Below are 15,125 nucleotides of genomic sequence, written 5' to 3'. Positions count from 1 at the left end.
ATTTAAGCCACCGGGTCCGAGACGCGAACCACAGTCGACTACGTGGGAGTCCAACAACATAGCCATTACACTAACTGCTGGTTCCCTGCCTATCATTCTTCAAGGCCTATTTCAAGTGCCAGCTTCTCAAGAAAGTTCTTTCTTATTCCTTCTCCTCATGCCAAGGTGATGTCTTCTTTCTTTGCATCATGGAACACTTGACAGGCTTGTCTTGGGACAACTATTATCTTCCTTGTACAATATTTAGGTGTGTAGACAATATCCTGAAATCCTTAATCACAAACCTGGAGGTTCCTGTTGAACTTGGGAACGAAGGGGTTTGAGGAACAATGTGTCCTTGCCAAGCAGGGGTCTATACTGAGGGAACAGGGGCAAGAGACAGAAAAAGTAGGCTGGGGTCTGACTGGACTGAGAGGAGTTGAAGAGACTTGTCCACAATTATCTCCAGACTAGACCCTCCTTCTCTTTGATTAAGTGTCCTTTACATACTAGGTACTTAGTATAGGTTATTGAGCAGAATATTATTTTTGGAAGATATTCTTTTGGTGGTATCTCTCAAAAGTTTTCAGGTGAACTGGCAATTCCACTTCTGCAAATCTATCTTACAGATACACTTATGCAATAGGGCAAAGGTATACCCTAGGTGCATATGTACCAATATATTTCTTGCTACATAATTTGATTTATTTTTTCAAACTTCTTTAGAATTGTTATTATTCATTATTATTGTTATTATTCAATTTGATGAGAGAGAGAGAGAAAGAGAAAACAAGCCACTAGGTCTGGGATTCAAACCATGGCTGGCCATGTGGAAGTCCAGCGTCTCAACTACCACGCCACTTGCCTGACCCAAACTACATAATTTTAGTAGTCACAGTGGGTAACAATATACTATGTACCGAACTGGAGTAGCTAAGTAAGTTACGGTACACCCATATTTACACAGTACTATTCAGTCATGAAAAAGAATGAAGTAGATCATCGTACTGATATGGAAATATGGCCAATGGTTCATTGGCAAGTTGAGAAAGGAAGATGCAGAATGGTACGTATAGTATGGTCCCACTTTGGTAAATAACTATGTGTCCACATATACATTATATGACAATGTTTGTGTGTGTGTGTGTGTGTGTGTGTGTGTGCATGAATATAGACAGGTGGGTAAAGATGGAAAAAGATGTGGGTAGATAGAAATAAACATGGAACAATAACAATGATTACCCTTGGTCAATAGGGATGGGGGGAGGAAAAGGACATGCTCACTTTTTACTTCGATCACTTCATTGTGGTTTGAGTTGTATTTTTTTTTATTTGCCAGAGGGCATGTGTACTTGCCAGAGAGAGAGATAGAGAGAGGGGAAAGTGAGAAAGCCCCGCCCAACCCCCCGCAGGGGTGCAGTCCTTTCTCTTCCATCTCTCCTTCCTTTCAGAATTTTGGTCAGACATGCACACATGCTGATGTGTTTCAAGTTGCCTGGTCTGGGCTTACTGCACAGTTGGCCATATAGCATTTAGCTTCCTCAACTGCCATGCCATCGGCTGGCCCCAGTGTGGTTGGAATCTTTAAAAACGTAATTTTGGAACCAGCAGTTAGCGTAATGGCTATGTCTCTGAACTTCCATGTAGTCGACCGTGGTTGGAGTCCCAGACTCGGTGGCTTAAACTAACGCCGGGTGCATGTGCGTGTGTGCCCAAGAATGGAGGAGAAGGGATCGCAGAGTGGCCATCCCCACTGGGGGATGATTTCTCGCTTTCTGTCTCTCTGTCTCTCTCTGTCTTTCTGGAGAGTGCACGCACCCTATAGCAAAAAAAAATCTCTCCAAAAAAAAAAAAAGAAAAAAAAGGTAATTATTTTTATATGAATTAAAAAATAAAAAGAAAAAGAAACTTTTGCACAAAGAGGGGGAAACTGGGACCAGCAGATGGAGTAATGGTTATATCACTAGATTCCCACATAGTTGAACACAGTTTGAGTCCTGGACCCAGAGGCTTAAAACTCAAGCCGGGCATGGGTGCATGTGTGCCAAAACCCCCAGAGGAGAATGGAGAAAGGACTGCAGTATAACCACCACCACCCCCGGAAGTTGGTTTCTTGCTTTCTGTCTCTCCAGCAAGTGCATATGCTCTATAGAAAAAATCGCTAAGAAAAAAAAAAAGAAGAAGAAGAAGAAGAAGAAAGGAGGAAGTAAGATGGGGGAGGTGACTTGTTTTACATAACTTAATTTATCTTGGATTCTAATTAATTTGCATGACTCTTCTCGTATGTCACCTTGGGTCGAGGTACAACCTTACCTGTTCTGGTAGAAGGCCACATTTGGCTGCTACAGCTGTGATACAAGATTCTGTCACCAGAGTTCCTTGTGGGAAGCCAAATCCACGGAAGGCCGTGTTGGATGGTAAATTTGTCATGCACGCACGGCCTCGGAACCTGAGGTTGCGGATTTTGTAAGCGTTTTCCATCTTGAGTATAAGAAACTCTGTTACCTAAAGTAAGAGGCGATAGTCACGTATGTTGGGCAACACTTTCTTTCTTTTTTCTAAAAGTCAAGTGCAGCTTGCATTGGTCATGGTATTCAACAACATGGGAAATGTGCTTCATCGAGACCCAGTAGAGGGACCAGCAGTTACTATAATGGCTATGTCGCTGGACTCCCATGTAGTTGACAGTGGTTCGCGTCCCGGACCCGGTGGCTTAAAACTCATGCCGGGCACGTGTGCGTGTGTGCCCAAGATCCAGAGAGGAGAATGGAGGAGAAGGGATTGTGGCATGGCCATCCCCCTTGGGGGGTGATTTCTCACTTTCTGTCTCTCTGGCTCTCTCTGTCTGTCTGGCGAGTGCACATGCCCTATAGCAAAGACCTCTCAAAAAAAAAAAAAAAAAAAAAAAGACCCAGTAGAATCTGTGTCTGTTCAAGGTCAAGGTCCTTGCTGGGTTCCTTTGCACATACCATCTCCGAGTCGTCCAAGGTGCATCCTCCATTAATGTAGCACTCAACGTCCATAGCTTTGATCCGCCCATTGTTCATGAACCCCACCTGTCACCAAATGACAGACATTTCACTGACATTTTTATTTATGTATTTGTTTATTTACTTTCTAGCAAGCTTGTATGCTCACCAGAGAGAGAGACAAGAAATGAGAGAAAGAGAGAGAGAGAAGAAAGCACCCCTCATACAATCTTTTCTCCTTTACCTTTCCCTCCTTTTGGGGTTTTAGGTTCTTATGCACACATATCTGGCATATTTCCCAGTCTCTCTCTCTCTCTTTTTTAAAAAAAATTTTTCCCATAAGGCACATGTGCTCACCAGAGAGAGAGAGACAGAGGGAGACAGAGAGAGACAGAGAAAGCGAGAAATCAACCCCCAGGGAGGATGGCAACACCACAATTCCTTCTCTTCAAGTCTCCTCTCAGGATTTTGGGCATGCACACAGACACGTGCCTGGCATGATTTTCAAGTTGCCAGGTCTGGGACTCAAACTGGGTTTGACTTGGTGAGAGTCCAACTCCTTAACCACTATGCCACCTGCTGGTCTGGAGGTATATTTCTCAAGCTGTCATTCTGGGACTACACATGCAAATTTAGCCATGTGGGTGGGATCTGGTTGCCTTAACCACCAGGCCACGCAGCTGGCCCTACCACTGTATTTAACGTGTCCTTGCCAAGTGTGAGCCACAGCTCGGCTACCCCAGCCTGGCAGGATGAAGACACAGACCGCACGTTTGCTCCGTGTGTGCCACGCCTTGCTATTCCCTTGCTGTTCGCCTTTGACCGAGGCAGACCTCTCCTGACCGGGATTTCCTTTCAACATGCAATTTTTTTGGCTTCACTGTCAGTATGGATTTTTTCTTTTCTTTTCTTTTTTTTGGAGAGGTTTTTGCTATAGGGCGCGTGAGCTCACCAGAAAGACAGAGACAGGGAGACAGTAAGCGAGAAATCATCCCCCGTGGGGATGGCCCCAACGCAATCCCTTCTCCTCCATTCTCCTCTTGGGATCTTGGGCACGCACACGCACACACACACACACACACACACACAGAGTGTGAGTTTAAGCCACTGGGTCCGGGACTCAAACTGCGGGCGACTACATGGGAGTCCAGTGACATAGCCATTACGCTAACTGCTGGTCCTGTCAGTACGGAATTTTAAAGTTCTTGCAGGTCTCCTGGTAGATAACTGCCACCCTCTTCTTCCTTACTTTTGGAAGATTCTCCTTTATTTTTTACTGGCATTCTTTCTAATTTAGTGTGTGGATTTTCCTTGTTAAAAGGCTGTGGAGTTCCAGAATGCACTGGAATGAATCGTAGTATATCTAGTTGAGAAAGCCTCTGCAGCCGAGGTCTTAACTAGAGGTGCAGGAATGACTGCTCCTTTTACTAGATGAGGAAGGTGCTTTCTAAGTGGTTATAGGACTTAGCAAATGGAGCTAGTGCTGATGTCACTGTTAGGAAGGATCTTAGCTTGCATTTTTCCCATGTTACTGGTCCCCTCCAGCAACACTGACCATTTTATCTATACAGCCCACACTGAAAAGAAAACTTCCTGTTCTCTATTGTCACTCTACCAAAAGAGGACTGCCCTGGTCCCTCTGCCTTTCTGAAAACAGGGACAAATAAATACAATGGAAGGAACCATACTACTATATAGCTATTATCATCTACTCAAAGAGAAATATTGGATATAAGCCAGAGCAGTCAGGAAGTACAAGAGAATCCACAAATTCAGAATTTACGGTAAGTATACCAAATGTCAGTTCAACTTTTTATGAAAAAAGTACTGCTGGGACCAGCAGTTAGAATAATGGCTATGTTGCTGGACTCCCATGTAGTCGACCGCAGTTCGCTTCCCGGACCCGGTGGCTTAAAACTCAGGCCGGGCGCATGTACATGCATGCCCAAGATCCCAAGAGGAGAACGGAGAAGAAGGGATTGTGGTGAGGGGCAGAAATATTGGATATAAGCCAGAGCAGTCAGGAAGTACAAGAGAATCCACAAATTCAGAATTTACGGTAAGTATACCAAATGTCAGTTCAACTTTTTATGAAAAAAGTACTGCTGGGACCAGCAGTTAGAATAATGGCTATGTTGCTGGACTCCCATGTAGTCGACCATGGTTCGCTTCCCGGACCCGGTGGCTTAAAACTCAGGCCGGGCGCATGTACATGCATGCCCAAGATCCCAAGAGGAGAACGGAGAAGAAGGGATTGTGGTGGGGGCCATCCCCCCTGGGGGCTGATTTCTCGCTTTCTGTCTCTCTGTCTCTCTCTGTCTGGCAAGCACACGCGCCCGATAGAAAAAAAAAATCTCAAAAAAAAAAAAGAACTGCTAAGCAAAATAGTAGCATACATAAGGCAGCAGAGAGAATTCTTAAAGTATTAAATATAAATTTTAAAAGAATTTTGGAAGAATCTCTTTTCATATAAATGTCTATTAGGGTAATTTACAAATAGTTCTGAATAACCAGACACAATTTGGTTTTAGCTATGCTTGAACAAGGATATATACAATATATATAAATATGGAGTATTTCAAAACCTTGTGGGAAAATGGAATTAACGTTTGAGTATATTCTGGTGCAAAACATTCTAAAGCCATGCTGTTTCTTAATATTCTGGTGCAAAACATTCTAAAGCCATGCAGCTTCTTAGTATGCATTTTCCATGAACTTTTTGAAGATCCTACAGCTACTCATATATTATTGTATTGGAAGTGAAATTATATTTCTTTCTTTCTTTTTTTTTTTTTCCTTTCTCTTTTTTGGAGAGTTTTTTGTTATAGGGCGCGTGCACTTGCCAGAAAGAGAGAGACAGAGAGACAGAAAGCAAGAAATCACCCCCCAGGGGGGATGGCTATGCCGCAATCCCTTCTCCTCCATTCTCCTCTCTGGATTTTGGGCACACACGCACACGCGCGGTATGAGTTTAAGCCACCGGGTCTGGGACTCGAACCACGGTTAATTACGTGGGAGTCCAGCAACATAGTCATTATGCTAACTGCTGGTCCCAAATTATATTTCTTTAAAAATGAAATAAAATTAAAATTTTTTTGTATATTTCCCTTTGCATTTATTTATTTTTTAATTTAAAAATTTGTTAAAGAGTGTGCGTGCTTGCCAGAGAGAAGCAGAAAGAGAGGGAAAGTGAGACACTTCCCTCCAGGAGGGCTGGCCATGTTACACTTCCTTGTCTTTCATTCTTCTCTTGAGATTTGGGGCATGCATGCACCAAAAACTGCTGGATTCAGGACTTGAACCAGGCAGTCAGTTATGTGGGATCCACCACGCTATTGGCAGGTCCTAGTTCCATTTATTTATTTATAATCATAATTACCAAGATACTAAGTATTGATAGTCAAACAGTCTCATAACTGTGATATAAAGTCTAATTTAGAATTCAGGTTAAAAAAAAAAGGCTCCAAAAATTACGGTAACACCAGTAACTGCCACACCCCCAGTGAGTGCGTGTTCATTGCTCTTGATTCTAGAAGGCAATAATGCCTGTGACTATGAGTTGTTGTGCATTCGAAGGCAGATGAAAAATTTAAAGGCCAACCTTGGTCCCTTTCTCTCTAATTGTAAAAATTGCAAATGCCAATGGATGAAAGAAAACTGCTGTGGTACGAAAGCAGTGTTTTTAGTGACACAGGGCCTATGCTTCAATAACCAGAGGCAACAACAAAACCAGGCAGGAAATCTAGCTCCGTATAGCATGAGCAGTCTCCAAATACAGCTCGGTTGCTGTGCTTTAGGTTACTTTATTGTCAACTAGATGCCAGCCAACATTTTAATATTGTTTATACTATGTCACAGGAAAATGCAGTGAGCATGATTTGAAACAATGTTAAGTTCCTTAGTTGGTGGATTCTTTTTTCCTATCTGCCCAGAGTTTTGGTGACATTTTCATAATTTCTTGGTGAAAATGCTTGCAAAAAATGATTTTGTGGGCCAGCAGGTGGCATGGTGGTTACAGTGCAGGATCCACATGGCCTCATATATATGGTTCAAGTCCTGAACTTGGCAGCTTGAAAAATGTGCTGAGCATGCATGTGTGCCCATAATTCTGAGGAGGATGGAAGAGAAGGGATTATGGCATGGCCAGCACTCTGGGAGTGCGTTTTCACCTTCCCTTTCTTTTCTTTTTTTACATTCATCAGTTAGTATCCTTTTACATGCCTTTGGTTGAAACATGATTTTAAATTATTCTTATTTTTTTTTTAAAAAACATTCCATTGCTATACACCATTTGGCTTGCAAAGAGAATTTACCCAACATGAAATACACCTCAGACCAGTCCAGTTGAGAATACTAAACATATTATCAACAGGCAAGAAACCATTTCTGTGTTCTACAAATGTCTTGCCTCTCTATTTTTCTCCATGATTTCCTCTCCTAGTCACTTTCCCTTACTTACTCTGTCTCCAGTGCGCAAGTGCTCTACAGCAAAAGAAAAAAAAAGAGAAAGATTTTATAGTTCAAACAGTCAAATTGTTTCTAAATATTTCTCCTGCAAAATATTACTTTTATTTTTCATTTTTTAGTTTGCTATAGGGCACTTTGCTTGCCAGAGAGAGAGAGAAGAACGAGAGAAAGTGAGAAAGAGCCCGCCAGGGGAGGATGGCCACACCACCGTCCCTCTCCTTCATCCTCCTCTCGGGATTTTGGGCATGCATGCACAAGCCTCTGGGTTCTGGACTCAAACTGTGTAGTCAGCCATGTGGGATCCAGTCGCCTTAACCACCATTGGCTGGCCTCAAAATAATACTTTTATAGATAAGAAATTTTGGTATAACAATGTTCATAGCTTTTTCTCAGCTATGCCTTCATTTATTTATTTTGGTCTTAGAGGAGCCATACTTTGTTTCTTCAAGTAATGTTGCATTGGGACCTGCAGTTGGCGTAATGGCTATGTTGCTGGACTCCCGACCATGGTTTGAGTCCCTGACCCGGTGGCTTATTCTCCTGCAAAATATTACTTTTATTTTTCATTTTTTAGTTTGCTATAGGGCACTTTGCTTGCCAGAGAGAGAGAGAAGAACGAGAGAAAGTGAGAAAGAGCCCGCCAGGGGAGGATGGCCACACCACCGTCCCTCTCCTTCATCCTCCTCTCGGGATTTTGGGCATGCATGCACAAGCCTCTGGGTTCTGGACTCAAACTGTGTAGTCAGCCATGTGGGATCCAGTCGCCTTAACCACCATTGGCTGGCCTCAAAATAATACTTTTATAGATAAGAAATTTTGGTATAACAATGTTCATAGCTTTTTCTCAGCTATGCCTTCATTTATTTATTTTGGTCTTAGAGGAGCCATACTTTGTTTCTTCAAGTAATGTTGCATTGGGACCTGCAGTTGGCGTAATGGCTATGTTGCTGGACTCCCGACCATGGTTTGAGTCCCTGACCCGGTGGCTTAAACTTACGCCAAGTGTGTGTGTGTGTGTGTGTGTGTGTGTGTGCCCAAGATTGTGAGAGGAGAATGGAAAAGGGACTGCAGTGTGGTCAACCCCCCAGGGGGTAATTTCTCATTTTCTGTCTCTCTGTCTTTCTGAAGAGCGCCTGCGCTCTATGGCAAAAACCTCTTCAAAAAAATTAAAAAAGTAATGTTGCATTACTTGAAATCATTTTTATAATTAAGCTTCTTTGCAATTACACACTAGATTTATTTAAAGTTCTTCAAAAGAAATGTGTGAATATTCAGGGCTGCCCTGTGGTCTGGTGATTAAGGGATTTGAATCCTACATGACTGACTGTGATTCAAACCCTGTCCTGGACATCTAGAAAAACACATAGGGCATGTGGGCATGTGTGCACACATGTTCGGAATCCCACAAAGATGGAGAAATGGAGGTGAAGGGTCCAATTTGACCACACCTCATTGGGGGAGAGTGCTTTCTCCCCCAGTCTCCCCGTGGCCTCCCCTCCTGTCTCTCGATTTCTCTTTGGTGAGTGTACATGCCCTCTGGATTATAAAAACAACAACAAAAGGAAACAAACAATAAAATATGCATGAGTATTCAAATATACAGCATCCTCATTACACACACACACACACACACACACACACACACACACATACTATGCCAGAGGGTACATGCATATGCACGATAGAGAGAGAAAGAGAAAGCATCCCCAGTGGGGGTATGGGCACATAATACTTTTTCCTCCATTTCTCTCCCTTCAAAATCAAAATAATACGGGGCCAGCAGGTGGCATGGCTAAGGTACTGGACTCCCACATGGTCAACTGTGGTTCGAGTCCTGGACTTGGAGGCTTGCTTTCTCACTTTCCCACTCTCTGTCTCTTATCTGGTGAGTGCACATGCTCTACAACAAATCGGAAAATAATAATAATAAATAAAATAAAATAAATAATTCTTTAAAAAATCAAAATAATAGAAAAAAGACAAAGTAATTTAAATAAAATAAGATATTTTAATAATTTTATCTTTAATACTCACTTTATATTTTCCAAATAATGGGTGCCTGCCCCCAGTTATTAACATATCATCTTCACGATCAAGGACAAGACGAATGGGGTGGCCAGTTCTAAAAGAAACAAGTCTTAGATTCTCCATGCATCCTACCCATCCGTCCTCCACCCACCCATCTACTTATCTACCCATCCACCCACTGATTCACCCTTCCTTTAACTATCTACCCACTCATTCATCTATCCACCTATCTACCCATTCATCCACCATCCCACCCATCTATCCAAACATTCATTTAACCATCTAGCCATCCACCCGGCCGTCCTCCCCATCTGGATTTATTCATGGCACACAGTGTGGTAGGCACAGATGAGCATGACATATGACTAAACTGCTGTGGTCTCTGTGGACTATAACTCAATGGTCAAAGATCTAGCTAAGGAAACTATTGTAACATATCAGTTATGTTTTAACCTTATGGCTTCAAATTTGATCTTCATTCAGATATAGTTATTTAGCTTGTCTTCACTACTACATATAAGGAGGAACAGTGTGAACAGATAAACGCAAACTTTGCAATATTACAGAAAAACAAAGCCGAACACTCATCCTTGGATGTCTGAGTTACCACCTTCACTCTCAGTGGGAATGATACCATGCTGGCCAAGTTAGCCCTTTGGAAGCAATGAGCCTTACCCTTTCAGTATCTCTTGGGCAGAGGTTTCCAGAATTTGGAATGCAGAAGAATCATCTGGAGGGCTGGTGAAATGTATATTCCTGGGTCTTAGTAGTAGCATCCTGATTCAATAGGTTGGGGAGGGACGTAGAATCTGCATTTTTCTCAGTGACTCTGCTGCAGATGTCTTTAGCATATGTTGAAAATTGCTACTCTAGTGTGGGGTTTCTCAGTCTTCTTTAATGACGAGTACCACTTGGCACATTGGTTAAATGCATGGCCTCTAGCTCCATTGCCTGGTAATTGATTTGGTGGGGCTGGGATGGGGAGGCAGAAATTTTTATGACCTTAGGAGACTCTTAATAACAGGAACTTTGGGAACTGGCCTGACGATCCCTTCATGGATGGGCTTGTGTGCTTAGGCAGAGTTGGATCTAAGGCACTGGTTTTCATACCTGGTTTCTCAGCGCAACTGTTGAGGAAGTTTTAAAATATATTGATGCTTGGATGAGTGTGGGGCAGCCTAGGCCTTGGGTTTTTTGGAGAGGTTTTTGCTATAGGGTGCATGCACTCACCAGAGACAGAGAGTCAGAAAGCGAGAAATCACTCCCCCATGGGGGATGACCATGCCACAATCCCTTCTCCTCCATTCTCTCAGGATCTTGGGCACACATGCACACACACGCGGCCCGTGTGAGTTTAAGCCACTGGGTCTGGGACTTAAACTGCAGTCACATGGGAGTCCAGTGACAAAACCATTACGCCAACTGCTGGTCCTATGGCCTTGGGTTTTAAATGCACCCCAGGTGACTCTGCTGAGCATCACTTTGAGAAATCTTAAAGGTACACATATGGTGAGACTATACTGAACTGATTATTCCTTGCTGGGTTGCTGGTGGGTATGGACAGAGAGGGCTTAATTATGGATAGAACTAGAAATGGAATTAAATTCCTGCTTTTATTTTTGCTTCTCATTGAGGACTGAACCATGTCTGTGTGTTTTGAGGCCTAGCTGTCTACTACACAAAAGGCATCAAAAGTAGGACCCATGGACCCTGTGGATGATTTGAGCTCTGATGAAATACAAAAGAAACACCCATAGAAATGGAAAAAGTAGGGGGCCAGGTGCAGGAGTGAAATGTGATGTTCTGTGACGTAGTCCGACATGGGATGGCTCTTGGTTTGCATCTAGAGACCTCTTTAACTACATTGGCATGTGTGCATCTGAGGCTGGGGTGAATTGTGGCATCAAGACCCTGACAGGGTGCTGTATCTCTCTCTCTTATTCATGGAGGAAAAAAAATACACTCAGAAAAGGACAAGAAGAAATAAATATGTAACAGAAAAGCCAACACTAACTAAACACACATGCCTAGGTTTGAATAACAAAGAGGAGTGAACCTTCTGCTGAGGTCAGCCTGGGAGCTGTCTTTGAGAATGAGTCATCTGTTCATTCAATACACATGCAGAAGGCAGAGGACGGAGAGCCCATCCTTACCCCACCTTCTTTTGGGACTGAGAAGAGGAAGGAAAAGTCAAGGAGCTGCCTCCTTCTTTGCACTCCACTTGAGCAGGATGACTCGCCCTACCCTTCCATGGGTCACTTGTCCTGAAGCACAGGAATGAGGTAGACCCTGGAATACTTAAGTGATACTATCATTTTTCCTTTTTCTAGCGTATTATCTCATTCAAAGTCCTGTGTACACTGGACCTTTGCAGTAATTCTAAAAGGGCTAGAAGGTAGATATTGATATATTCATTTTATAATCATTTTATAAAGAAACAGAGATAGGCTGAATTGCCCAAGGACACAAATAGGGTCATAGCAGCAGCCCAAGTGACTCTCAGGCCACAGATTTGGCCCTCAGCTCTGCACATCTGACACCTGTCTGTATTCCCAAGTGTACTTACTTGACGGCACCCACAGCTGCAATCGCCCCAAATACAGCTGGCCTTCCTACTTTCCCTCCAAAACCTCCACCCACTCGTTTTACATGGCAGGTGATCCTGTTGATAGGGACGTTTAAAGTAGAGGACACTGTTTTCTGTAAGAATGAGATAATGGAAGGTTTATGAGTGAAATGGCAAAGAGCTTGTTGTTTCCTGAAACCCAACGTCAAAGCAGAATTCATTCATATCTACCATTGCTAAAATGATAGAGACAGTCAGAATCGGTCTCGTGGAGCTCTGGTTAGTTCATAAACATTGTTAATTTTTATGAAACAGCCCTCCCAGCAGAAAAATGGTATCTTCCAGAAGGGAACCTGTCAGAGCACTAGATTTCCTATCAGAAGCCAAATTCCTAGCTAAATGCTTAGAACCAAAGTCACAAGGAAGGAAAACCCTGCAACCTCTTGCTACAAAGTGATGTGTTGACTACAGTTTCTCTGTAACAATTTCCATAGAGAAAAATCAAGTACACAAATAATTTAGAGATGTCATCCAATCCCAGAGTTCATCTAAGCATGATGCAAATAAAAGTACTCTTTAAACCTAAAGTGATGGTGACTATTCCTTCTTTAAAAACTTTTTATTTTATTTTTTTAATCCCCAGAAGATGTGTGTGTGTGTGTGTGTGTGTGTGTGTGTGAGAGAGAGAGAGAGAGAGAGAGAGAAAGCAATCCCTGATAGGGCATGGTTACATTGCAATCCCTTCTCCTCTATTCCTCCATCCTGTCAGGATTTTGGGCATGCATACATATGTGCCTGATATGTTTTTCAAGCTGTTGGTACCAGGTTCCCCCCCCCTTCCTTTTTTTTGGAGAGGTTTTTGCTATAGGGCACATGCGCTCACCAGACAGAGAGAGACAGAGAGATAGAAAGCGAGAAATCACCCCCCAGGGGGGATGGCCACGCCGCAATCCCTTCTCCTCCATTCTCACGGGATCTTGGGCACGCACGCACATGTGCCCGGTGTGAGTTTAAGCCACCAGGTCTGGGACGTGAACTGCAGTCGACTACATGGGAGTCCAGCGACATAGCCATTACGCTAACTGCTGGTCCCAGGTTTTGAACTGCAGTTGGCTATGTGGGATCTGGATCCCTTAACTGCTAGGCTCCAAGTTGGCCCACTGCTATTCTTTCTTTTCTTTCTTTCTTTCTTTCTTTCTTTCTTTCTTTCTTTCTTTCTTTCTTTCATTTTTTAAAAAAAAGTATTATTAATTTAATTTATTGTTATTTTAAAATTTGCTATAGGGCATGTGTGCTCACCAGAGACAGAGAGAAAGTGAGAAAACAAGTCACCAGGTCCATGGTCAGCCATGTGGGAGTCCAGTACCTAAACCACCATGCCACCTGCTGGTCCCAACAGCTATTCTTATGTACTTGACAAGACCAGAGGAAATTAAAAGGTTCGGGGTTTGTAGCTATTCTATGGACATCTAATACTCAGATTGTAAGTTTCTGCAGATGAAATGGCTACCAACTGTGAGCTACAGGGATTGACCACCATGATGGAATTAGGGAGGCGGGAGGTAGGGGTGATCCTGGACCTTACCTGCACATGGGCTGGATCCTGTGTTGACACGTAAATGTCCAGTTCTTTGTCTTCAGTCTTTGGAATGACAAGCACTCTTTGTGTTTCCATGTAAAAATGTTCCTGTCCTCCAACATGTACCTCCCCTGTTAAGCACAAGCACAGAAAACTGTTAAAGGTGCATGCTGTTTGGAAGTCGCCATTTTGAGAATTCGAAAGCAAGTAACATGTGAACTAGGTGGTCTGGATTTGTCCTGATTAAGGAACCAGGCACTTGGCCTGGACTGAGAGCAATCTGTTTGAGACGATAGCTCTGGATAACAAGTCAAAAGTGCAAGGCTCTCTTCCTTACTCTCCCAGTGACTGACCACAATGTTAGGAATTTTTCTTTCATTTATTCTGTTGCTCTCTTCCCATCACCCACATCCACAAAATTTGAAAGGAAGAGGAATAAGGGAACTTTGGCTAAGAACCAAGACCTTAGAAGATGGTCTTTCTGAGGGGAAGTCAGGTGCTCATGATGTCTGCTTCAGAACACAATCAGGCAAAGTCTGTACATTATCCTGAGTAGCTTACCTTCAACAATTTGATCAGCTTTTTCAAATGCCTCCTCAATGTTTCCTTGTTCAAGTCTTTTTTCAGGGCATAGGAATGAATTGTGTTTTATGGCATCCTGAATGACAGGGAGAAAACATAAAGACCAGATTTTACTTTTTCTTCCATTGGCAATGTTTTTAAAAACAAAAGCCAGTACATTCCTGAAATTACTGTCTCCTGAGATGTGGGAAAGAGGCCAAGCAAGGAAGGGTGTATAAGGTAGCAGGTACTCTGCAGAGATGAGACGTCTGAGGGTGTGTCTTCTAGGAATAGTTTTGCAGAGAAAACCATCCAGAAGGAATAGTGCGGAGAAGATCCTTCATGGCTCCTGCAAAACAGTCATTTCAGGATACAAGAGAAATGAAGATTTTCTACTGATAATTCAGCCCCCAGCAAACAAGCTTGCGTGGCAGGAGAGGTGAACCTTTCAGGAGAAGATCCCTCATGGCTCCTGAGAAATAGTCATTTCAGGACTGAACTTCAAGAATTAGAAAGAAACACACCATCCATCAAATGTCTAGAAAGCACCGTAAGACTACAAGAAATATGGAAAAGCAAGAAAATACCTCTCCTCCAAGGGAAAAGAATAACTCTTCTTCATCCACAAGCAGTTCAATGGAAATCATGGAAATGTCTGATAAAGAATTTAGAACATTCATAATGGAGAAGCTAACAGAGATGGAAGAGAAAAGAGACAATGAATTGCTGAAGGGAAAGGAGAAAGAAGTTGATGAGTTCCAGGAGGTGAGGAAATTCTTGCAAGATCTAAAAGAAGAATTACACACTTTAAAAAAGAATCAAACGAAACTGTTAAGAGATGAAGACTATTATACAGAAAGTCAAAATCTCCCTTGAAAGTATTAAAAGCAGACTATATCATACAGAAAATAGAATCTCAGACATAGAAGAGAAAATTGCTGGCCTAGAAAAATCCACCACAAAGACTGAGAAAATT

At 42.7% G+C, this 15,125-nt stretch overlaps 1 protein-coding gene across 1 annotated transcript in view; it reads right to left on the bottom strand.

The window, feature by feature from the left end:
- Nucleotides 1–15,125, bottom strand: part of LOC102484619 (aldehyde oxidase 2) — a 111,534-nt gene that overhangs the window by 49,036 nt on the left and 47,373 nt on the right. Inside the window, exons 20-25 of the mRNA XM_006152997.3 lie at nucleotides 14,150–14,246; nucleotides 13,595–13,719; nucleotides 12,010–12,143; nucleotides 9,450–9,537; nucleotides 2,949–3,035; nucleotides 2,293–2,484 (exon numbers count right to left, since the gene is read on the bottom strand). Coding sequence (XP_006153059.1) covers nucleotides 2,293–2,484; nucleotides 2,949–3,035; nucleotides 9,450–9,537; nucleotides 12,010–12,143; nucleotides 13,595–13,719; nucleotides 14,150–14,246 — 723 coding nt within the window. The remainder of the gene's footprint in view (nucleotides 1–2,292; nucleotides 2,485–2,948; nucleotides 3,036–9,449; nucleotides 9,538–12,009; nucleotides 12,144–13,594; nucleotides 13,720–14,149; nucleotides 14,247–15,125) is intronic.

This window comes from Tupaia chinensis, unplaced genomic scaffold (assembly GCF_000334495.1).
Source record: "Tupaia chinensis unplaced genomic scaffold, TupChi_1.0 Scaffold000361_2, whole genome shotgun sequence".
NCBI classification, from domain to species: domain Eukaryota; kingdom Metazoa; phylum Chordata; class Mammalia; order Scandentia; family Tupaiidae; genus Tupaia; species Tupaia belangeri.
This window is presented reverse-complemented; position numbering and strand designations above follow the sequence as displayed.